At 37.6% G+C, this 26,116-nt stretch overlaps 1 protein-coding gene across 3 annotated transcripts in view; it reads right to left on the minus strand.

Annotated features, from left to right (window-relative positions):
* The window catches only part of ascc3 (activating signal cointegrator 1 complex subunit 3), a 245,403-nt gene that overhangs the window by 208,550 nt on the left and 10,737 nt on the right, over positions 1 to 26,116 (minus strand). For all 3 annotated transcript variants that reach the window (XM_023266526.3, XM_035946542.2, XM_055013994.1), the window contains exons 3-5: positions 24,143 to 24,293; positions 20,404 to 20,981; positions 10,134 to 10,251 (exon numbers count right to left, since the gene is read on the minus strand). In XM_023266526.3, coding sequence (XP_023122294.2) covers positions 10,134 to 10,251; positions 20,404 to 20,981; positions 24,143 to 24,293 — 847 coding nt within the window. The remainder of the gene's footprint in view (positions 1 to 10,133; positions 10,252 to 20,403; positions 20,982 to 24,142; positions 24,294 to 26,116) is intronic.

A 26,116-nucleotide genomic window follows, 5' to 3' on the forward strand; every position in this document is an offset into this window, starting at 1 on the left:
TGATTTCTTCTTTATCTTATCTAGCGGCTCTAACTGCTGCACAGCCTCCCTCTCGTTCTAACAGCCCCCCTTTTCCTGTCACTCTTATCCTCCCTCCCATTAAATCTCTAACTCCAAACCCCTTTAACTCTGTCACCCTCTATGCACCAATTCCTCTGTCTAAACCATTTGCCACCCCTTACTTTTGCTCTCCCTAGGAGCTATTGTGCCTTGTTATGTGTCTCTAACAGTGATTGCCTCCAAATCCCAAGGACTCTCATTTCCACAAGAGATAATAGTGCTATAATTGCAGTGAAGAGCATCACCACGATAGATCATGTTTGTTTGTAAGATGGTTTCAAGGTGTTTTTACAAATTTTAAAATGAAGATTTTATAATAATAATAAATTTTATTTGTAATGCACTTTTCATTTAGGCAAATCTCAAAGTGCTACATTGAAGATACAAGAAGGATAAAAACAAAATAATCATCAACAATCATCACAACTTACAGCTATTGGGCATGTACTATGGATGAAATCAGCACAATCACAATTTCACAATTTCTAAGAAAAACATTATCTGAAATTCTTGATTCACCATTATGATTTACTGAATGCAGATTGATGGTGAAAAGAATGACATTTTACAATTATAATGTCATATATATCACTGAACACTTATGCAATCACTTATTTATACTTTTAATTAATTGACATTACTTTGTATAAGTCTGTTTTCACTTGGACATGAAAGAATGTGTGTGTTTTGGGGTTTTTTTGCAAATTCATATCAAAAAAGAATTCAATGTTCTGATTGGAAATGATCTCTCACTTATAGTGGGGAAATAGACTTGAAATGCCTTGTTGGAAGACTTGCTTAACAATGACAATTATGCAACATTTCCCTGAATCGGTTGAGTTCTTCTCTGTGTTAGCTGTAAGCTGAGTCTGTACTTAAGCAGCACAGAAAATCTATTGTTCTGATCATGGCCAGAGGAAATTGTCCAAAAATGCTAGTTAGAGAAATAATGGCATTATTGTCTTTTTAAATTCTTAATAGAGACATTTGGTAAAGTACATCAAGTCTAGGAGAATGATTTCTGTGCAGTTGCCTACACATTCTTCACAGCTACTGTACTATGTTCAAACAGAGGCATAAGTACACTTAATGATTTAGCCCAAGGCATTTGCATACACAAACACAAATCCCCAATCGGAGGCTATCTATACCAGGTTGGAGCTGTCAGTGCCCCAATGAGTACCACACACAAAGTGTGTCTCTTGCTACATTAGAGAAAGCTAGATAATACAGCTCAGACTTTGACAATTTGAGAAAGCATTAGAGCTATTGCAATATAGTAAACAAACTAAGGTAATACTGAAGTTGAGCCATTACTACAATAGAAAGATAAAATTTGAAAGTGTTAATAAGAATAAATTTGCATATTTAACCATCCAGTAGACATATTTCCCCAGCTACTCTACAGACATCTTGTTTTTAAATCACTAATTATTCCACTATATCCACTAGCTAGATTGATGAGAACTAAGTTTGCAGCAAAAACAAAAAGCAGCTAAAACTAGACGAAGTAGACCTTACCCAGGAAGACCTAAACAGCTTCATAGAGCTGAGAGAAGCGACATAATTGGTTATAATTCTCAACAACTTTCTTGTGATGAATTACTTCCCTTTCATTTCACAGATTTAGATCATTTGCTCCTTGCTCATATGAAAATAGTGTTATTCCATCTCAAATTATCAGGGGTCCTCTGCTACCAAGATATTTCTGTTTTTTAAATTACCCATTAACTGTGTTTGGATGACAACATCTCAGGAACTATAAATTTTCAGTTATTTCTTATTATTTAAGTGATGCAGAATCTGCAGTATTGGACGAGTAGTAGTCTGATAATGAGAAATCACATATTTGAGCACATATTAACTGTAAGATTGGATAATGCAGAAGTCAACTAGTGATATTTTCTGAACCGTATGTAGTTTTATGTAAGATAAAACTAACATATAGAATACTTTTTAATATGATATATTGGGTTATAAAAATAAATGAAAGTTTTATAACTGATTGAGCAAGTTATGACAAGCTGTACCACAAAAACAAAAGTGTTGCAAGACAGCCTGATCCAAGTAGAAAAAAGTTAGGAGTTTCATAATGTCTTTATTTTCAAATTTAATTAAAATAATTTGAAAAATTTGTTGCTGTTTTTCATTTCATTTTGTCATGTGCTTGTGCTTCCTGCTCTCTCTTACCTTTAATATTGTTTTGCAAAAAAAACTATTCACTTTTAACAGGTGGTCTGAAACTAACAATTTAAATTTAGCTGCCAATTGTTTCCTCAAAAAATATTCACAAACTCTTGAAAACATTAGACAACAAAACAACCAAAACTAAAAAATAGTCACATTTTGGAAGCTTGGACCAAAGAACATTTGTCTGTCACTTTTGCAATATTTTATGCTTAGATATTGTTTTGAAACTATTTGCAGATACATTTTCTGTCAGTTGACTATTCAATTCATGACATAATTGGTAAACCTGCAGCTCTGCCTTACTTTACTCAGTTTCCTAAATCCCATTAAATGTACTGTAGGGTAGAAAAAAAAGCTTTGAGAAAGCAGGTTTAAAAAAGCTAATAACCCTGCTATGTTCTCTGTACACGGGAAAATGTATATGTATCAACAACATGAGGTTAAAATCTGTTTATCCAAAGGGGTATATTTAAAATATATTACAGTATGTGAATGCAATTGTATTATCACCTCTAATATACCCTGATTAATCAAACATCTGTCAAAACCTTTCCTAATGTATGTCCATACTGTCTGTGTAATTAATTGTAAATTCCACACTGCAGTTCCTCTATTAGCTACTGAAATGAGACAAGGGGCTACCAAGAGAATTGGTTCTTTGATAAACATGCAAGTGCCAAGCAGCAAACTGCAATTTGAAAGCTAATCAGCAAGAGACAGGCATTCTCACTAAATCCCACTCTTCCCGATGGCATGCAAAGAGTGGAAAATTTAATCAGCCTTTTTTAACCCCTCCTGCCTTCACCCTCAGTCGTCAAGGCAACTCTAAGCTCAAAAGCTGTCTGGCAAGTGATTTTTTGATGCTGATCAAGAGTCCTTCACAAATGGAATAATATCAGCTGAGGTTTGAGATATTATATGGGAGTGACCACAATTACAGATTGCTTTCTTTGGTATGATACATTGTAACAATGTTTAATATTTTTAAACAAGACCACAAAAAAAAAAATAAAAATAAAAAAAAAACAATAATTGTTTAAGGATGTGCAGTGATGTTAGCTTGTTAATTTTTCACTGCTGAGAAATCAAGAGGACAAGCCACCCATGTATGGCCAGTTCAAAACCAAGCACTGGCTAATATATGTATTTCACAGATATACACACGTGGACAAAATTGTTGGTCCCCCTCGGTTAATGAAAGAAAAACCCACAATGGTCACAGAAATCATTTGAATCTGACAAAAGTCATAATAAATAAAAATTCTATGAAAATTAACCAATAAAAATCAGACATTGCTTTTGAACTGTGGTTCAACAGAATTATTTTAAAAAATAAACTCATGAAACAGACCTGGACAAAAATGATGGTACCCCCAGAAAAGACTGAAAATAATGTGACCATAGGGACATGTTCAATCAAGGTGTGTCCTCTAATTAGCATCACAGGTGTCTACAAACTTGTAATCAGTCAGTCGGCATATTTATAGGGTTACAGTAGTCACTGTGCTGTTTGGTGACATGGTGTGTACCACACTAAACATGGACCAGAGGAAGCCAAGGAGAGAGTTGTCTCACGAGATTAGAAAGAAAATTATAGACAAGCATGTTAGAGGTAAAGGCTATAAGACCATCTCCAAGCAGCTTGATGTTCCTGTGACTACAGTTGCACATATTATTCAGACATTTAAGATCCATGGGACTATAGCCAACCTCCCTGGATGTGGCAGCAGGAGGAAAATTGATGACAAATGGAAGAGATGGATAATAGGAATGGTAACAAAAGAGCCCAGAACAACCTCTAAAGACATTAAAGGTGAACTCCAAGGTCAAGGTACATCAGTGTCAGATCACACCATCCGTCGTTGTTTGAGCCAAAGTGGACTTCATGGGAGACGACCAAGGAGGACACCATTGTTGAAAACAAATCCTAAAAAAGCCAGACTGGAATTTACCAAACTGCATGTTGACAAGCCACAAAGCTTCTGGGAGAATGTCCTATGGACAGACGAGACAAAACTGGAACTTTTTGGCACATCAGCTCTATGTTCAAAGATGCAAAAATGAAGCATATCAAGAAAAGAACACTGTCCCTACTGTGGAACATGGAGGAGGTTCTGTTATGTTCTGGGGCTGCTTTGCTGCATCTGGTACAGGGTGTCTTGAATCTGTGCAGGTGCAATGAAATCTAATGACTATCAAGGTATTCTAGAGAGAAATGTGCTGCCCAGTGTCAGAAAGCTTGGTCTCAGTCGCAGGTCATGGGTCTTGCAACAGGATAATGAGCCAAAACACACAGCTAAAAACAGCCAAGAATGGCTAAGAGGAAAACATTGGACTATTCTGAAGTGGCCTCTATGAGCCCTGATCTAAATCCTATTGAACATCTGTGGAAGGAGCTGAAACATGGCGTCTGGAGAAGGAATCCTTCATACCTGAGACAACTGGAGCAGTCTGCTAATGAAGAGTGGACCAGAATACCTGCTGAGAGGTGCAGAAGTCTCACTGACAGTTACACAAATGGTTTGATTGCAGTGATGGCCTCAAAAGGTTGTGCAACACAATATTAAGTCAAGGGTATCATCATTTTTGTCCAGGCCTGTTTCATGAGTTTATTTTTAAAAATAATTCTATTGAACCACGGTTCAAAAGCAATGTCTGATTTTCATTGGTTAATTTTCATAGAATTTTTGTTAATTATTTTTGTCAGATTCAAATTATTTCTGTGACCATTGAGGGTTTTTCTTTCATTAACTGAGGGGTACCAACTATTTTGTCCATGTGTGTATATCAACCAAATCTTTGCTTGTGTGAATCAGAATTATTGGATTTCATGAGGACGTATCAAGCCTTGGCTGCTGTGAAAAAACATTTGGCTGTTGACAATCTAAACTCTATACACTACAAATAATAAGCATGATAGTCTGCAGATTCTCTTTTAATACAAACCTAAGTTAGCATGCGTGGTCAGATGTTTCACTGGCAACATTGGATTGTGCATTTCAGGTATATTATTATGTAATTGAGCGTGAACATCACATCATCTTTGTAGGTCAGTTACTGAACTTATAATTATGCATGAAATGCAGGCGGCACAACAAAGTATTAGCTATACATTTTCACATCACAGCGTACAATATATTTCACAGAAAAAGCAGAGTACAAAGTTCCAGCATTAACATTGTCAGTCAATGCAAATTGCAGATGTTAGCTTATCGTGTAGCTTCCAATGCTATATTCTGAAAGAAGGTTCCTGAGTCGATAAATGTGTATACTAGCATACAAGATATATTAGGTTAACAGGGGCCTGTCAGAAATGTTTTTCAGTCAGGTAGGGTTAGGGTTAGGTACAGGGTACCTTTAAGTTGTTGTCATCTGCAGATCTTCCTACAAGAAAAATACACTTCTGAAACTCATAATAAGTTAGTGCATCTGAATGAATTAACAGCTGATTTAATTAAGCAAAATTTGTCACATAGTTAGTAGGCTCTTTTGCCGAGGCTGCTGTTTTACCTGTATTTTAAAAGGGACACCACTAGCTACACTCAGCACTTCACTAATATTATATCTGAAGTATTTGTAATGGTATACATCAATGATTTAACTTGCTAAATGAATGAACAGACTCACCAGTCTACACTAATTAGCTTATGTACTGTGTCACATCCAGCATTAAAATGTATATTGAGTAGCAATAAATTTTCAATATCACAAAATAAATAAATAAATACATAAAATTTTAAAGGATAAGTCTGCATGACTTAAAATAGTTGCAGGGATCATTTTGACAAAGCAGGAGCGCTCTCTCCTAATCTTCAGGAGTTCTTTGATGTCTACCTTGCACATGGATCAGAAGACAGCTCTAAATTATCCTTATCTTTCCACCAAGATCTTCCACAACTTACAGCTCCACTCTGCATATTAATGAGGGGAAAGCAAAAAGAGGAGTCTGCATTCTTAGGACAAAGGAAACAGAGGGTCAGGAAACAACACCAGTTCAGGACAAGGGATGGTGTTTGATTTTTTATTTTTTTTTTCAAGAAAAAAGAAATATGTTGGCCTTGAGGGCAGGCCACCACTGGGAGAGATGTGATAGCATAGCACAGTATCAAGTTTGCTGAAATACAATCTCATACAAGATCAAGGAACTTTTTAAGACAAGGAGAACCAGATAACGTCATCAAAATAAAGTTTAAACTTATTCCACACAAGACTGTGTGCTAAATTGTGCCTTAAGCTTGTTTTATGCTAGCCGCGTCCACGAGGTCCGTGTGGACAAATTACATTTTAGCAGCCACGCCCCCTCACGGCTGGGTTATGCTTTCCACATGAACGAGCCGTGCAGAAATGAGATGCTTGGAAATCCGCTCAAGAGACCGTGTGTGACTTCATACTCCATGCGGCATCTGCTCCCAAACTGCAGGTGCAGTGTATCGCAAACACACGTCTGCCTAGTCTGCTCTAGTACTAAACTAGAGTAGAAGAAGTTTGCCATTGTTTACACCACTTATAACAAGGCATTTTACCGAATAATAGCATTTCAGCAATTAGTTTTAATTTCACGTGCTGAATTGTTCATAACTTGGTTATTGCGGTGATCTCTGTGTGATGAATTGTATAAATGCCTGTATTTCTGAATTTCTGCTGCTAGAAGCTCCTGTTCTTCCACCAGTTTTCCGCGTGTGTCCGTCTGCGTAGTTAGAAAAATTTGGAGGTGCACGACAGAAATTTTCCGCTTGGCATTATATTATATTATATTATTTATATCGTGGCAGAGGCAGAAGCATAACCACAAAAAAGGCTTTAGCCTGATCTTCATCTTTCCTAGTACATGGCATAAAAGACTTCAAAGAAATAATGATGAACTGAAGTTGAAGGCCAACCTTTCAACAGCAGCATTTCAGTAGAGTAAATTATTTCTCTAGTATGAAGAAAAGAATACAGCTCAAACATAGTGGCGGTAATAGGAAGTAGGAGTTTAATTTATGCTGTTATCTGTATTTCTTAATTTCACTAAATTGTTGATATTCTAATTCACGCTGGATGTGGGTGATGCTTACAACATAAGTCATTGGACAGTCTTATGCTATTTATAAATTTCCCATAGAATCAGTTACTCACAAAATACACTAAGTAACATAAACTCTGAAATCTAAAGTCTAAGTCTTTTAATCCAAGTAAAATCTGTGTGACCTTATGTTTTAACAGTAAAGTCAGAATCCATGCTATCTTGCCTATGTTTAAAAACTCAGGTTTGGAAACAGAATGAAACAAAATTTGCTTTCAAGTGTTGATGATGACAAATAAGAAGCCTTTGACAAAGTCTTAATATCGCATTTGGTCATATTACTAATTTTGCATTATGTTGCCTATTTGCACATGAAGCAGACAGAGCACCCATGGCACTCAGTGGGTCTAAACTTATGTCAAAACAGGAGAAAGCTATTGAAAAACTCTGAGAATCTTTCTTAATCTGTGTCCCAATCAGCTCATCTGTTGTCTTATAAAATCAGCTGTGTTACCCTGCACTACACAACTATTACAAAACAATAGGACTGGGCGATAAATCGATTTTATCGATTAATTCGACTTTGTCCTTAATGTCGATTTGTTTTAATGAAAATCGATTTTCTCATCAACATCCGCCACCAACGCCTTCCCGCCGGGCTCCCGTAGTTCAGAGTGCGCCGCGCCGCCCCCCCACAAAGCGATTTCAAAGTATTTTATTTGCAATGCATGGTTCTATCATTGCAGGAAGAACAAATGGTTCTGAATCCTTTGGTGACTGTATCTGATCTCTGTGTTTAGATATCGGAAAGCTACCATGTGCAATTCTATATTATTTATAAAGCACCAAATCACACCAAAAGTCATCTCTCTATATAAGGTTAGGTCAAAACCGTACAACATTACAGAGAGAAACTCAATAATTTTCCTTTGGGTCGCACTTGATGACTGTTGGGAGGGAGAACTGCCTCTTAACAGCAAAAAACTTAGACAGAACCTAACGGTAGGTAATCGAGCTGCAATGTGTATGTGTTTAGTCCCATATAATGTAAACAGACATATTTCTGCATATTTATTCTCAATCATGTACACTATTATTATTGTTGTTAGTATTATTATTATTATTATTATTATTATTATTATTATTGTTTATAAATGGTAGTATTTTTGCAATCCTTGTGTTAGGAGAAGGGGTGGGATTAGATAAGCTTTGACTTCTTCCCACTCCTTTTTGAACAACTTATGCATTGTCTTTTGTTGTTCTTTTTTATGCTGAAATGTTCGATATGAACTTTCAAAAATAAACAAAAAAAATAACCTATTCCATAGCAATACATTTCAGCTGAAATTCACCCAAGACACTCAAGATTAATATTTCCAGCTGTCTCTGTCTTCATCAAAGTGAACAAGTTCTTTTTTTTTCCCATGTTCGTAATTAAACACATTGTGGATTTGCATTACATTAAAATAACCAACTACCAGCATCAAATTTATAAATCACTGGACATTATCAGATAATGTCAATCTCACGTCATGGTCTTCACATATGTGTCCAAGTTAAATGTGACTCATCACAAAGTCTGATCATAGAGAATAATGGCAGGTCTGAGCTATACAAGTCATAGCAGAGGGGACACTGTAATCTTGCAGGCTCTTGAGCTGTGAAAGACGAGAGCTGATTACAGCATCAAAGAATTGGTGAGATCTACAGAGATAAAGATGCTTCATAGCTTTGTCTTGGTCATGACAATATCTTAAAATAGATTGGCAGAAGAATAAAAGTGCAGTGTCAGGTGCAAATGCTATTGCGATCACCACTCTCAATCAGATATGAAGAACAGCAAGATAGACATAACAAGGTAAGAAACTAATTTAATGAATGTATTCCCACAATAACTACAGATCTGCAAGTTTTAGCCTTTAATGGGGTTTATGTCAAGATTTTGGGAAAACCTGACTAAAACATTAATTCTAGCCTGATTTAACTATTCCCTTACCACTTATGACATGTGTTTTGGGGGTTATTGTCCTGTTGGAACACCCAACTGCATTCAAAACCTAACCAGGGGCTGATGATTCTAAGTTTTCCTGAAGAATGTGGAGGTAATCCTCCTCCATTATTCGATTTAAAGGCTTATCTGCCAACACTGCAACTTAATTTGTACAATTTTTCAACCACAACATTGCCTTTTCCTCTTGCCATTTCAGAAAAGGAATTTTATTATTAGTCATTTCACTGCTTGCCATGTTTTCCAACACATTAAAGCAAGTGCTTATTTTCAAATTTTATTTTCATTCAGATTTTTAAGTACTGCAGAGGAATTCGGAGACCAGATGTTTCTTTCTAATCTGTCAGGAGCACAAATTACCACTGTGTGCATGTGGCTATTTTGTGTGAAAAATTCAATTTTTAAAATAAGTTTAAAAAAAACTGCAGCACTGCATAGAAGAAGAAATATGAATTGGTAAGTATATACATATATATGTATAAATTAGCATATGTAAATTTTGTAACCATGGCTAAAACTGTATTTACCATCAATTCTGCAGACTGTTTCATTAGTACTGTTCACAGTCCCACACAATTGCCACCCACATCTTTAATTCAGCAATTCAAGTAGGTCTGCTGTTATGCTAACAGTAAATTTTTCTTACATGCTGTGTGACAGTATGAAAACTGATTATAGACAAATGATCGCTAGAAATGCACTCATGGTGAACCATTGGTTTGCATCTTTATAGTTCAGATTAACCTCTTTCCTTGTGTTTTTTTAATCTGCATATGTTAAAATCTGTTATTCATGACTATTTCGAAAAGTCCATCTAAGTGTAGTCAGTGTTACCATGGAAATAACCTGGTTGCCATGGGGCTGTCTCACCTGGTGGGTAGCCAGTCCTGTCGGGTGGGATCGAGAGGAGAGAGTCAACGATGGTTGCCCTTCGCTGGAGGAGGGTGGAGATCATCTCCAGCCCCTCTGGGCCGAGCAGCTCAAACAGCTGGAGGGAGGAATGGAGGGGGGTGAAAATCAGTGGCCATAAGCCAGAAATATAGCCATCTAAAACAGCAGCAAACACATCACCTTGCACACATCCAAATACATACACACACCCTATGGCTCACCAACATCCCCAAACATGCTACTACTGCCAAGGCTGAACACCTGGTAATTACCATCCGCCTGGTGCAGAATATGCTCTGCTGCTTAGCCTCCCAGACACAGCCACCTGGCACTTGCACAGAAAAACAACTACAACAAATCTTGGTCACAGCAACAACAGCGCACAGTTAAGGCTTACCCAAGCAAAGGCTGTACAGACAGCTGTCAATATAACTGTGAGACAGAAGTGGAGGGGATGAAAAAGTTTGTGCTTTCTAATTGGTAAATTGTAGGTGTAAAGGCCCAGGAAGTGTAATTCGAACCTGTAAAACAATGAAGTATTGTTTTCTGCACTCCCTTAAGGCTTGGTTTTAGGATGGAGGCATGGCTTGCTCTTTCAACCAGTCCTCTGTTGGGAAGGCAATAGTCAGCACAGCAGGGAACAAAAACAGCAGACGCACTTTGATGTCAGGTTACCCATCGTCTTTGTTGTGGCTACCTTTGTTTCCCTCGTGGTCTCTTTTATATCTGTCTGAAACGTCTATCAGTTCCACTGAATATCTGTTTCATTGGACTTGAGCGTACTATATGGAGTCCGTTGGAGATTAGGTGAGGAGTGGGGAGTTGGGTATAAGGTTTCACATGCTTAACCCTTTGATGCGTAGTGTGGGTCAGGAGATACCCATTTTCCATTGGATTTGGGTCACTTTTGACCCATGTTGTGCATCAAAGGGTTAAAGGGATATTTTTTTATGAACTCTCATGAATTCTGCCCTTAGAGTTGACTGATTAGGTGTGGGTTTCACAACGACTGAGAGACAGACTTTTCCCTTCAGATGGTTTCTGTGCAGTCACCATCCTACAAGCAAGCCCAGTTACACAGCATTAACTGTGTAAAAACTCCACGTGTTAAGCAACAGTTCAAGAGTGGAAATGTCTGTGCCCTCTGCTGCTTTCTATTCCACCTTACCTTCTCAATTTTTTCGGCAGATAAATGGAACAACAAAAGCACTTTTGGAATGGAATCACCACTAGGCAGTTCTATATCATCCTGAGTTAACTTATACAGGAGAAAATACACTTTAGATTCATTTGAAGAAAATACTGAATGTAACATGTACATTTAGCCCCGATGTGGCCACTGTTGGGCCCTTGAGCAAGGCCCTTAACCCTTCCTGCTCCAGGGGCGCTGTACCGTGGCTGACCCGTCGCTCTGACTCCCCCAATTGGGGAGATGTGCGAAAATCAGAATTTCCCCTCGTGGGATTAATAAGGGATGACAAAATAAAAAAAATTAAAAAAATAAATAACGGAACAACATATTTAGAAAAAAAATGCATTTCACTTTAACATCCTTTGTGGACTCTCAAGCAGACAATATGAAAAAGGAAGGCCAATATTATTTTCAAACAGGAAATCGATGACTACTAAAGATATTTCTGCTCATTAGCAGGTCCCCAGGTGCGGGCTATTAGCTACTTATATGTCTGTCATATCTGAATGTCACAACATCTCTACAGTTCAGAACGAACTCTAAATAGCTTTTGACCAAACAATTTGGTGAACTCAATAGGAATAACCTCTTAGTTATTATTGAGTTAACTTGGTAAAGCCCACAGTATTGGGATGCCAAAAATGATTTATGATGCTACATTTATGTTTATATTTATGTACAGTGAGCTTCAAAAGTCTGCGAACATATCAATAATCTGTCATATTGTCAAGTAAACCTGGAAAGTTTTAGTATTTATAAATATTTAATAAACATTCTGATATGTAAAATGAACAGCTTTCATATTCTGTTTTATTTCTAGGTCACCAATCATATTCAAGCAAATGTGTGTCACTGACCCTGTTCCTTTGAACAAAACCTTGAGTTGTATCCTTCCATTGAAGCAGTATTCAGATGACACTCTGGTGAATTTAGTCCACCCACTCAACCTGCAGCCATTGTTGACTTCAAATGGGGCAGTGCATGGTACTTTAAAAAGCTTGTGGAAGCAGGAACAGTTGCAATAAAAGCAGACCAAAAGTGAACACATCGTCAGATGACTAATGCATCAAACTTTGCTCACTAAGAGATAAAAAAGCAACTTTTCACGATACTAAATTTACTAAATAAAGAAAACAAGACTCTAATCATCAAAAGTCCTGTTAAAAGAACAGTATCTAGTCACAGTCTTATAGGATGAGTAGCCTTTCTAAACCACTTCTCTAGAGAGAAAACCAAACACTTGATGTGGACTAAGACAGCATTTCATAGCCGATCATAGAAAAAGTCATGTTTACTTATGAATCCCAATTACAGATTAGCGGCAGTAACTGAAGGGTGCATGTAAAGACACCAACAGGAGAGACAATGCTACCACAGCGTTTCAAATCCACATTGGTATGAATACTGCAGTCTGTAGGTGTTTTGTCTACTGTGGAGTTGAATAGCTGCAGTGAATCAACAGCACCCTCACCAAAGAGAAGTAGCATTTCACTTTTCAGAGGCATGCTCCATCTGCCCAGGTGTCACTTTTTCAGTGACATATATCTGAAATAGTCTTGTTTATAAAATATATTGAAAAGCAAGACGTACACAATGTAGCCCTAACTGATTCTACAGGTTCAGGTTATGGGATGCTCTAAGTTACGGGTCATTATATTCCACTAGTGAATACACTAAGAATGATTCACAGAACTCCTATGACTTGGCACAAGACCTTGTCTGAAAGAGGGAGACCGGGGCACTCTCCTAAAGACAGGCATGGAAGGGGACCTCACCAGCAATCCTCTGGTGGTGGAGTCCTGTTCCATGGGACTTAGGCAGGCACAGACCCAAAAAACAGAGGTGAAGTGGTACCAGCTAGACATAATTGGGGTCACATTCACGCACAGCAAAGGCTCTGGAACAAATTCCTGCAGAGGAGTTGGGCTTTCTCCTTTTCTGGAGTTGCCCAGGGTGGTTGTGGAGTTACTCAAATCCCACGGCTGAGCGACACCATGCTGGAGCTGCAACAGTGTCTCATGAAGGGAAATACTTTGTTATCTTCGCTTATGCATCGAACAACAGCTCAAAGTACCCTGGACACTCTTGGACACTCTGGGGACCTGGAAGTGGTTACACCTTGGACTCCATAGTTCTCCTGGGGGCCTTCTATGCTCACATGGGTTATGATGGAGAAACCTGGAGGGGAGTGATTGGGAGGAACGATCTGTCTGATCTGAATCTGAGTGGTATTCTGTTGGCTCTGTTGACTTGTTTTGGTGCCTTATAAGTGTATACGGTACTAGAGGACCTCAGGCCAAAGTTCGATGATTGCCTGTACTTGTATCATCATGTCCTGCGGCCATATGTCTCAGACATTCAGGTCAACAGAGGAACAGAGCTGACAGCTGATGTGAATAGGGGTTGACCAACTATCAACCTCACCAATTACTGACATCGAAATTTGTCATTTTTAGATTATTGGCATCGTTATTTTTGTTAGTCGATTATCAAAAAATGAAGGAATGTGCTCCTTTGGCTTTTCATGTTCAAAAATCATCTAATGTGGCCGAATTAAAACTATTCTACAGAGAAGAGTAGACCTAAACTCCATGGCAATGTAAAACATTGATCACAACGATTAACTGCAGTTGCTGCTGCCAAGGGTGACCAAACCAGTTATTAGGTTTAGGGAGGAAATTACTTTTTCACTGGGATGAAACAGGTTTTCAATGAATCTTCAATAAATTATCTTTTAAAAACTGTAATTTGTGTCATGTGGGTTATATTTGTCTAATATATATATACGTATATACGTATATATATACATATATATACGTATATATATATATATATATATATATATATATATAATATATATATATATATATATATATATATATATATATGTAAATAAGTTTAACTGCTGAGCCTATGATGCCCTCACAGACAACTACCATATATAACCAAATGACTTCCCATTCCACCACTCCACTCCTGGACTCAGCAACTACCACAAAATGTCAACAATCCAGGGTCACCAATGAGAAAAAATAAGCAGGTTCTCTCTATTGTTAGCTTTAATGGCACTAAGTGCAGAGCCTTTAAACTTTACTGTTGACTTTAGAGTCACACAGAGGTAGAATCATAGAGAGCCTGCAGGTGCACTTTCACTTTTTACCTCACACATACACATGTGCATGCACACACATCTAAAGATGTCAGTGGGAGAGTTCTCCTCCAAATGTCAACTACGTGAGAAACAGTGGAGCAAACTGTACCAGTAGAAGTTGTTCAATCCATCTCTGTGTTGTATTAATAGAAAGTAGAGAGAGGGGGATAGAAGGGGGTTGGTGGGAGAGAGGATGGTAGTGGGGAGGGTGGTATACTGTTGAGATACTGTTGTGTAGCTACAAGGACAACATAAGAGCCTAGGAGTATAAGAAAAACAGACAAAAATAGATAATAGATAAAAAAATAGAAAAAAATGCAGAAGAAAAGAATTAAGACACCCTTGGCTCTGCATCTCTATATCCAAGCAGTATTTTTTAGTATATTGGAGTGTCATTTTGTATGAGTGAATGCAGACGCAAGCAAGACTTTACCAGTGGTTGTTTTTAATCACTATACTGAAAAAAGCCCAAAACATTCAGCAAAATATCTTGGCTCCTCCACTATTTTCTCCAGCCTGAAAACATTTTAGCAAGATGCTGACTTTCATAGCTTCCTCTCACACATATACAAATTTTACATATACAGTCAAGAATTTGGATATGATGTCCTTAAGGCTCTATGCTTCTGCAATTTATTAAAGTTGGACATGTAATAGTGGAATCTACATTGAAGTGAATATGTGAGAATGTGTGAATATGAGGAGTAAACAGCTGAATATGAAAGTGAAGGCTTGAAAAAAACAAATACCTACTAGAGAGATATCAAAGGAGGTGTGTCAAACATGGCAGTGCTTCTGTTATGGCTTGGGCAGGTATGGCAGCCAGTGGAACAGGCATGCTATAATTTATAGATGATTTCACTACTGACCAAAGAAATAGGATGAATAGAAGTATGTAGTAGCATTCTGTGTGCTCTGATTTGGTTAAACGTATCAAAACTAACAGGACAGCATTTCATCAACCAGCACAAATACAATTTCAAAGTTCCAGTAAAGCGTCACTAGAGTAGATACTGTAGTGACTTTACCTGTAGTCAGTGCGAGGTGCAGTTAGGTCTGCTTAGTCTGACGTGTGTCTTCAAATTAAAATGCTGTCTTGCTCGTTTGGATATGATGCTCCATTTATTTACAGCAGTTGCAGGTAAATTGCCATTCAGTTCACACATTCAGTTTCTAATAAACCAAAAATAAAAACTGAAAACATCAACCTGCCTGACATGGTGTTTACACACGGTCAAAAACTGTTTCACTTCGTTCCCAAACTGCACACCTGCCTTTATTCACCCATTAGCAGGTATATAAGTGAACCACCCTCTACAGCGGACAACCTTAGTGACTACTAAAGCCACACCCACACAGAGTCATACCGCCGCTCACAACAATCAAAACAAAATAAAGTATTTTTGGCTCCAACAGATACAATTTTCCATTATCTAATTGCCTATTATGCAACATATATTAGGATTTTGTTGACTTCATCTGCTCAACTACTTGCGGCATCAGTCTGCCACTGGCCATTCACTGTAGGCAGCTTTGTCCTCCTGTCCTGCTATATTCATGTTACCGTTTTCAAAATCCTCTTTGCTATGGAAAACAACATTCTCAAGGCTAGCAACGTACCACGCTGAAAGTCCTGTAGATATGAATGTTGCACTAGCACTGCTAGTTTATTCAGGTGGATTATAATTTTAAAGGCAGTGCTCATCTCCCAACATACAGATGTGCCATCAAACATTTACATCCATTACTATGCTGAGCAACCATCTATGTTGAGTTTAGTTTCGTCTAGTTGTGTCCATGAAACTTAAGACTGGTTTTGATGAATCTGGTGTTAACTCCACAGATCTGTGTGATGCAAATAACTCTCAAAGAAACTAAGACAAAAAAAAAATTAAATTTTAAAACCCAATTGAAAAGCTAAGAAAGTATCAGCAGACCAGCCAGTACACATTTGTTTTGCATGTTATCGAAAGAATAGGCAACTGTTAAACAACAGCAATCCTCAATAATTGTCAAGTTGGTTTTTTTTTTTATTTATTTTTTTACAATTACAAAGAAATCATTAGTTTTCTTTATTGTATTCATTTTCTCCCCAAAGTATGATAATGATGTTCTATAATGCCATCATGTACAATGTAAAGAAATAGGTTTCTTATAAATGCTGGCCTAAAATTTGACCTCATTTTATGTATGCATGTTGAGCTGCTAATATTTCCAAGGAGCTGTTATTTCGAGTGAAGGTCAAATCCATGCTGGAAGTTAGAAATGTCTAAGAGGTCTGCAGGTAAAGGCCAAAGATGACTTGGTCTAATATCCAGGACATGAGAAATCCAGTATCTGGCTAAAATGTAAAACAACTGCTGTTGAAAGTCAAGGTTATAGAATCAATAGGAGGCCCAAGATATTTGAAGTATCATTGGGATATGTCAAACTTTATGTCACAGAAATTCCATGATGACAGCTGACTTCTCATTTTTAAGGTTCAAGTTGAAATGGGTCTGGCACTGCCTACTGATAACTGTTAGGTCTTCATAAGAAGTAGATATGCCCCCTTAAGTGGTGGTGGTATGGTAAAGTGGGTAAACTCTAACAACAGAGCTATCATTTAAGAGCGTGATGGAGAAGAAGAGATGCAATCGGTTTCTTGCTTCAATCATCATGGGCAATGTGAAAGAACTGGACAATAATGGACTAAGAGCCGTGGTGTGCAGTCAAGGGGACTACCCTGACTGTACTGTTTCATAGAGATATGACAACAGGGAAAAACTCCAGATTCTATCATTACCTTTGACAGTGGACAGATAGTTTGGGTAGTCATGAATAAATCTGAGGGTGATATTAACTATTAACAACAAATGGCACCATTATGAAGAAGTGTTTCCGTGGCCCACACATGGATGTGTTAGCAGTGGAGCTAAAGTCATAATACATACCAAGGGTTGTTTCACATGTCGGCTACTTGACATCATCCACTCCACAACACTTCAGACTCTGAAGCCTAATTCTTTGTTCATAATCTCCAGGGACATTAATCATGTGATACCAGAAAACACTCTTCCCACTTTGACTGTTTATGGACTGTCCTACCAGAGATGACAGGACTCTGACCTGCTGTGGTCATCCCATTAAACAATTACTCATCTCTCTGCTGAAGCTGTATAATTCATTAAGATGGATTTACTGTCTGTACAAACTTCATTTGGAATTGTCAGATAGCAGTGGAAACCCCCTTCCTTTAATATCTTTCCAGAGTCAGATAGGGAATGTCTATGTCACCTACTATTGTGTCATTCTGCCTCAATTCACCAAACGCCCCACACCTGATCATCTTCAATTTGACAGTTTTGAATTTAGTGTGATGAAGTGTTCAATATTGATTGAGTTGAAGATGTGTAAAATTGAGCATCACAGCTAACATTAGCTTTTTAATTAAAATTCCTAAAGAGGGGTGGGGTTGCACTGCTTTGTTCGCACCAATCTGTGGAGCAATATTTGAAGTGTCAGAACTCCAGGAATAATGTAGCAAGAGTCCTGAAATTGTGCAGGCTCATTGATATGTACACATGCTATTCAATGGTACAACCCTGGTTTCATAGAACAATACAAACCAGTTATATGATGGTGAAAATTTGGTCAAAAAATCACCAATTTTTTTTTCTGTTTTGATATTCCACCAACTGTAACATCACTATGTTTCTCCCTAAGAAGATGAATTGGTTTTGTTTTGTTTTTTTAAGTTATTTTTTTGGCCTCACATCAAAATAGAAAAAAAACATTCACATTTTTTACCAAATTTGCACCATCATAAAAATGGTTTGATTTATTCCATCAGAGCAGGGATGTATCGTTGAAGACCATTTGAAAATATCAATGAGCCTGCAAGGTTTCAGGACACTAGCTACATTATTTTTTAAGTTATGGCCATAGACTGTCTATGGTTATGGCATTTCAAACATTGCACCACAGAGGGCACAAAGAAAATGATGCAAAAATTGTCATGATCCCTCCCCTCTTTACTCAGAAAGTTACAACATCTGTGACCAAAATTTCACGTTTTACTTAACAATATACATATGCACAGAAAGAAAAAAAATCAGAAACTATGAGATGGTCAGGCGTGAATTTTTTTTTTTTAGACCCTAAAACTTTCTCAAACTAATGATCAGACACTAACCAGGATTGCATAATGTATTTTAATGCAAAATTGTTTAGCGTCACATTAGAAAAGATTAAAACTGCAGAAAAATGTTAAAACTTTCTAGCTTAAAAATTCTAGCTTACTTCAAGTGGTTTTACACTTTTTCAAAAATAATGTGACTAATGTGATACTGAAACACCTTTTTAAAATAAGTTCTGATATAGCGAAAATTTGCCTGGCCTGACTCATTTGCCACGTTTACATCAGACCTTTAATTCCTCTTTAATTCGGAATTAAAGTTAATTCCGCTTTAAAATCTCCTTGTAAACACTTAATTCCAAATTAAAAAGTTAAATCCTAATAAACTTAATTCCTAATAAACTACCTGGTTTATTCCGATATTAATTCCGAATAAACTGATTCCTGTTTACGTTCTATTCATGTATACAGTTAATTCCGCTTTAGTTAGTTCCGGTCATTCTGCGCATGCTTGGCTCCTCACGTAGCGATGACATAGCGATGACATGGCGATGACGTAGCGATGACGTACGCAGCTTGGTTGTCTGCCTCCGGTATTCTATCTCTCTTCTCCTTCTCAAGTGACGCAACAGAAGTAGTACGCCATTGTCGAGTTGCTGTTTCAAAACGACAATAAAAAGCAAAGCGAAAACCATGCTTATTAGTTGTTCCTCCATGTTGTTGGGGAAAAGAAATGCCGTGGCAAATGGAGTTTGTTTTATTCTGGTAAACAGGGATACGTCACGTCCACTCCCTGTCCAATCAGAATCCTTTCCAACGCCCAAGCGTTACAGCGGAATTAAGGAAGGGGATAAACGTGCGGTCCATGTAAACCTTAATTCGGAATTAATATTTCCATGTAAACGCGAGGCACAGAACTTTAATTCCGAATGAGTTAATTCCGAATTAATAATTCCGAATTAAAAAACTTCATGTAAACGTGGCAAGAATCTGTTTTGACTTCTTCCATCGTCTTTCCCTAACAGAAAAAAACATGCTTAAAACATGGGCAATACCAGCTGACATAAAAGAATCATTCCATTTTGTCCAAATAATAACAATTCTTTAATACATCTATCTACTTTTCTTTTGTAAGTGGCCAAAGATGTGCTTGTTTCTTCTTTTTTGAGGTTTTTTTTTTTTTTTTTTTTAGCAGTTGGCAACCAACTGATTTGTATATGAACTCTTCTGCTCTGTACATAACAGCCAGGGATATTACAGTTTACAACACCACCTTCTCATAACACTACATTGCCTAATTTATTTGTTCCCAATCAGTTAATGAAAACAAAACCTCATTCCCATTTGATTTTTTTTTTTTTTTTGCCTACCTTTCAAAAATTCGCTTAAATTCGCTTGACATTTAAATAGAATCATGGGTATTTACACTTACGTCACACCAGCTGTGGAGGTTAGAAAAGAACCAGCCTTGTACTCTCTGTAGCTCAAATTTTCAGGTGTAACTCAGCTATTTGGGGTACATTTCTTTGTGAAAAACTCATTCAAACATTATCAATTTCACCCATCAAAAAAATCAGTCATCTCACCAAAGGCCAAACTGAGGATTATGTACTGGAAGAATGGTGCTCAATCATGCCAACAAAGTTCCAGAGATTTAGAGAATCAGTGCCATGGTGCATTAAAATCATTCTGGCAGCACATGGTGGACCAGCACCTTATAAAGATACTGGTTTTTCCTTTAAATTGTAACTAGTCTGTATATTAGGCTGCATTTCCTTTTGGCACATACCTCATTCTGCAGCTCATCATCACTCCTGTTTGAGGCCAGCATCTCAAATAGGGAAGTGCACAGCTCCTCTGGGTTGGATGAAATCATGTTCCCCCTATCCAGATATCTCTCCACTTCTGTTTGAAGGACTGATCCATCCCCAGAGCTCAGTGATCTCTCTGAGCTGGGCATATCTTCCTCACTGGTTACCTTTTTCCCACTCTGTTGGCTGTTGAGGAAATTGATAAAGTCTAGGCTCACACTCTCATCATAGACACCAGAGCAGGTGAGGTCCTCCAGTGGGTCCAGTGTGTAGCAATCATATGAAAAGGTAATGTTGCATCCAAAACCAGATTCTCGTTGGGGGTTGTGACGGGAGCTGTGGGTCTGGATAAAGTCTTCAATTTGGGAACTCGCAAGTGGAGCCACCAGCCGGGCCACACAGGCACAGGAGGCTTCAGCTGCTGATGATGGAAAGGGGCCGAACATCTGTTTAATGGCCCAGGTCTCCTCTCTGCCCACATGGTCTTTGTTGTGGAATGTCTCAAACAGAAAGACAGCTGCACTTTCAATAGCTTCCTGACCATGTTCAGTACCCACTGTTAAAAGAAACACAACACAATGAAACTATTATGTGAGGACTTCAGTGGCACAGTGAAGGAAAAATTAATAATGTGTAGACTCTAGAAAAACACATTTATGTAGTCTCATGCCTCATTCATGTCTTTCGCTCATCTTTACGGGTACTAAAAATTTTGGTCTAAAGCAGTGGTGGAGGAAGTACTCAGTTCACATACCGTGCTGTGGAAAGTCACTAAGTACATTTAGTCAAATGCTGTAATCAAACATAGAAATGAGGAATGAAATATGGCAAGATGTACTATACCATGAACAAACAACAACTAAACAATCATTTGAAAGGACTAATGAACAACTGAACGGATTACTGTTTAAAGCACAGTCTTATTCAATGACCTGTGTGCAGCCTAGGAATCATACACTACACAACATTTATTGTACAGAGGTTTATTTAGCTGCCTGACCCGTTGCATTACCACTATTAAATACATTCAGTAAAATTCTGTCTCTGTGAGTGATGTTAACTTACATCGAGGGCTCATGTTAAAAACTCATTAATGGACTACATTCATCTACAATTCACTGAGAATTTGAAAGAAGTAACAAAACAGCAAGGACAAAGATGCAAAAAACCTGTTGTTGGCTGGATACTCTTAGTTGTTGGTTCCAGCTAGTTGTCTACCTTGCCAAATGGAAAAGCCTCACCCTGACTACAGCAGCTATGAGAAATTTCCACAGAAAGGACAGTTAAAATTGATGTACTAGTCATCATTTTAATGATGATGATTATTAGGATTGCTGCAACAGTCACCTTCACCTTTTCTATTATCATTAGTGGTACCTAGATAGCAGTGCTGTTTTATATGGCCATTAAATCTAAGCTGTGCACAATATATAGTCCCAGAAAAGAAACAGCAGCTCTGAGCAGCAAAGGCTGCACCATGAGCTCCCTGTTTAAGGCTCCTGTACCTCATTTAAATAAAAATCCAAACAATTCATGCTTAACCAGAACAGCACTTAACAAGAAAGGATACAGAGTAATTGTCCAATTAAAGGAAAAAATGTCAGAGGGACAGAGGGAGAACAGAGGGAAGATGGTTGGAGAGGGAAGGGAAAGTGAAAACAGATGAAAAGGATTTAAGCCAATTAAAATGGTCTAAAAGCATCAGACTCGTTGTTGTACGTAACCGAACAGAACGGCTGGTTTCATCCTCTCAAAAGTATGCTTAAGAGCAAATTTTTATTTGCATGCACCAGTCACAGGTTGAGCCTTTGGCATAAAGCATAAAGGAGTGGAAAGCACCACCACAACAAATAAAGTTTGTCTTAATCCGTCAATGAAAAGCAAAAAATACGGCCATGAAGGAAGAGGCAAAAAACTAAATGCAAATCATCACAGGCTTTGATAAGGATTGACTCATGAAGTTTAGCTAGAATTGGAAGTCACAGAGGAAAGAGTACAGCATGTTCATCATGCTACTAAACACATAGCTCTACAACTTCAATTCACATATTTTTGTTGCTGTTAAGCATTTTCAAATTAGATGATAGCTCTAAATCTTCCTCCTTCATTGTATGGACATCCAGTCTGTGCCAAAAATCCTCATGCAGCCATCCTTTTTAAGCTATAAACTAGCATTTCTAATGACTGAGAAGTGTGTATTCTCCTGCCTCAGACCATGTAACCATGTCCTACTGATGACAGCGAGCACTTACAATTACTTGGAAACACAAATGACATTAACCTCTTGATGCCTGAATTTATTTACAATTACATAAAAAAAATTAATTATTTGTGTTTTTGCTTTCCAGCTGATGTTAAATTAAGAGGAGAGTGTTCATTTGTCTATTACACATAGAACAGATATATAATAATAATACTAATACTAATACTACTACTACTACTACTACTACTACTACTACTAATAATAATAATAATAATAATAATAATAATAATAACAATAATAATAAAGATATATAATAATTAGGTACCACACCGGTCCCATGAGAAACCAGCGCTTGCAAAAGGTTCCAAGGTATGTATCGAATATGCACAAGCCAGCATTGGGAGAATGCATACGCTATCTCAGCTGCAGTCTGAATGAAAGTGGTATGATATGAATTTGTGACGACCGGCATCAAGGGGTTGACGGCAGTGTACTGTACAGGTAAGTTCAACTGTATTACTTTAGTGCATTTGAGAAAGTGTTTGCAAAAAATAAATTGGACTTGACTGCACCAATCGCTAAGAAAATGTTTAAAATCCATGCCAAATTAAACTAGAGATTTACTAGACTGTACCATTAAAATTTCTTTGCTGCTCTATCAAAAGCTGTGGCTAAATTTCCAATTGAAAGAATACTAGTTATACATGTTTCCTGACAATCTTTTGTAAATGTATACACTACCGGTCAAAAGTTTTAGAACGCCCCAATTTTTCTGTTGTTTTTTATTGAAATTCAAGTAGTTCAAGTTGAATGAATGGCAAGACATTGTACAAAGGTAAGTGGTGGAGTGCCAGAGGTTATAAAAAAGATAAGGTTACCCAAATCCAAATATTCGGATCTCAAAATAAATATTCGGATATCCGGGTCCAGCCCTAGTGTCCACTAGATGCGTTTTTAGTTTAGACATTTGAAGGAAATTTCGCGATACAACGGACCTCCACACGCCACATCGAATTTGCATTAAGTAGAAGTCGAGTCTACTTTATGCAAATTAGCTGCGGCTCACTACGGGGAGACACACTGGATCGCAGCTTGAAATGCACCGCATGCTGGACCGGCTGCAAATTTGATGTGGTGTGCAGAGGTCCGACGCATCAGAAAACTTTCATCAAACGTCTAAACTAGCCGTAGTTAAACTAAAACGAGAACAGATTCAGCTAATGAACAGGTTATTTCTCACCTCAAATGCTTTCAAAAACACTTTTTGTTCAAGTGTTTTCGAAATAAAAGAGAAAGTTTGTGGCCGAGCCGTCATGTTGGTCCGCCGCATCTGCCAGACGCTCAAGCTGAAAGCACTGTAATGTGACACGTAGTGGAGACGATTTTCAAATGCGCCGCCTTTACATGTGTAAAAAACGCATCTAGTGGACACGCAGCTTAACAGTGTTTTCATCAGTGAAACACAAACACATGGAAACACATGACAATGGATTTGATGCTGAAGACTTAATTACCAATCTCTTTGGTAGCCAGAAGGAGACTCTTCAGTTCCTGAGCGGCAGCCTGCTGCTTGGCTTTGTCTTGTTCCTCAGTGCAGAAATGGACTATCTTCTGCCATGTCAGGCCCTCTCTGGCAAACCGCTCCTGTCTCTTCAGACGCTTGGCCTAACATGAGTCACAGGGAGAAATACAATTATATTTCAAGAGAACACAAACAAAACTGTTCTAATAATCACTTTTAATTGTTCACATCCCCTTGTATAACAGCAGTATACTTGTACACCAACAAAAAATAACCCAAAGAAATAAAGTTTGACAACAGATGAGGCAGACAGTCTGTAAACACAGGATGTGGCATACTGAGTGACTGATAAACTGTAGTTATTTCTACATATTTACTCTAGAATCAGTCAAGACACTATAACTTTGTATTGCATGTCTTAACCCCAAAATGACACTAATAAATCAACTTGATCAAACTCCAGAAACATGCCAGAAGTTTTGATACCCCAAGCTTTCAATACCATAATGCAACTCAAAAGCATCATTTAGTTAGATCTCAATCCATGTAAATGTTCAAGTTTTTCAAAATTCCACTCACCTGTGGGTTTGGGTTTTGGGTTTGGGTTTCAGACTTGACAATGCTTGTTTCAACTGTTTTCACAGACTGAGGCTTACTATGTCTAATAAATTAACATTAATGTGTTAAATGGTGGAGGGCCCTTTACAGAAATGTGTGATGTTTTCATTTTACAATAGACATTCCAAGTCCCTCATTTTAGGGAAAGACCCTGACGGGTCTGAATTAGAATCCCCATCAATAGATAATGGATTTTATGATTTGTTTTAATGTACTGGTATGTGTGAACCAGGATCAACTTTTCTTACAAAATTAAAGTTCTTACAAATTTATTTCTCAGGTAAAAGCCATGTGAATACTTTGACAATGAATTTCTTCAACATTATGTTATCCTCTCTAAGAGGCCGGTGGGTCCCTTAACTTCTCAGCCCTGCATCTTGTGCAAATACTGAAGAACACTGTGAATACTATGTCAGAAATGACATAATAATCATATATTTACCATTCATTTTAAGAAATAAGGATTGGCTTTCATTTCATTTATTTCTTTTAGCAAATACAGCACAATGAACGAGCCAATTGACATCCCTAAAGAACAAAGGATGGGTATAATGTTAATGAGTTTTTGGTACTAGTACAATGCCAGTGCAATGTTTTAATTCAAAGATTCAAAATTCAAGACATTTATTTGTCACAAACACAATTATATTTAGTATAATTCGCAGTGAAATGTATTGTGCACCTGCTCCAAAACCGAAACAATAAGAACGAGATAAAACACACAAGAAATATGTAATATATACATACACATACATATATATGTACACATACATACATACATACATACATACATACATACATACATACATACATACATACATACATACATACATACATACATACATACATACATACATACATACATACATACATACATACATACATACATACATACATACATACATACATACATACATACATACATACATACATAAAAACTTATTTCCTGCTGACATTCAAGCCGTAACACAACTCAGAAGTTGTCAGCTCTCACATAACGCCTAAAGAGTTATGTGAAGCCACAAAGGCAGCCATCACGCACTGCTGGAAGTTGGCGTGACTGAGAGACAGGTAGTGAAAAAACTGAAGCTCTCCAAGACAGCTGTTCATTACACCAAGAAAAAACAAGTCCAACATGGTACTACCAAACTGCTAACTGGTCTCGGCAGGAAACGTCTTTCTACCCTCCAGATGACCGTCACTCATCCATTCCTGTGTCAGGAATTGTCCTCAGACATCCAGTGACTTTAAAAATGAGTGGGCACCATCGAGAAATGTCATTTGACGGGTAAGGACAGTTGGAAACGGACTTGTTGAAGCTGGTCTGAAATCCCACAGGGCAGGAAGA

Source organism: Amphiprion ocellaris, chromosome 9 (assembly GCF_022539595.1).
Source record: "Amphiprion ocellaris isolate individual 3 ecotype Okinawa chromosome 9, ASM2253959v1, whole genome shotgun sequence".
NCBI lineage: Eukaryota > Metazoa > Chordata > Actinopteri > Pomacentridae > Amphiprion > Amphiprion ocellaris.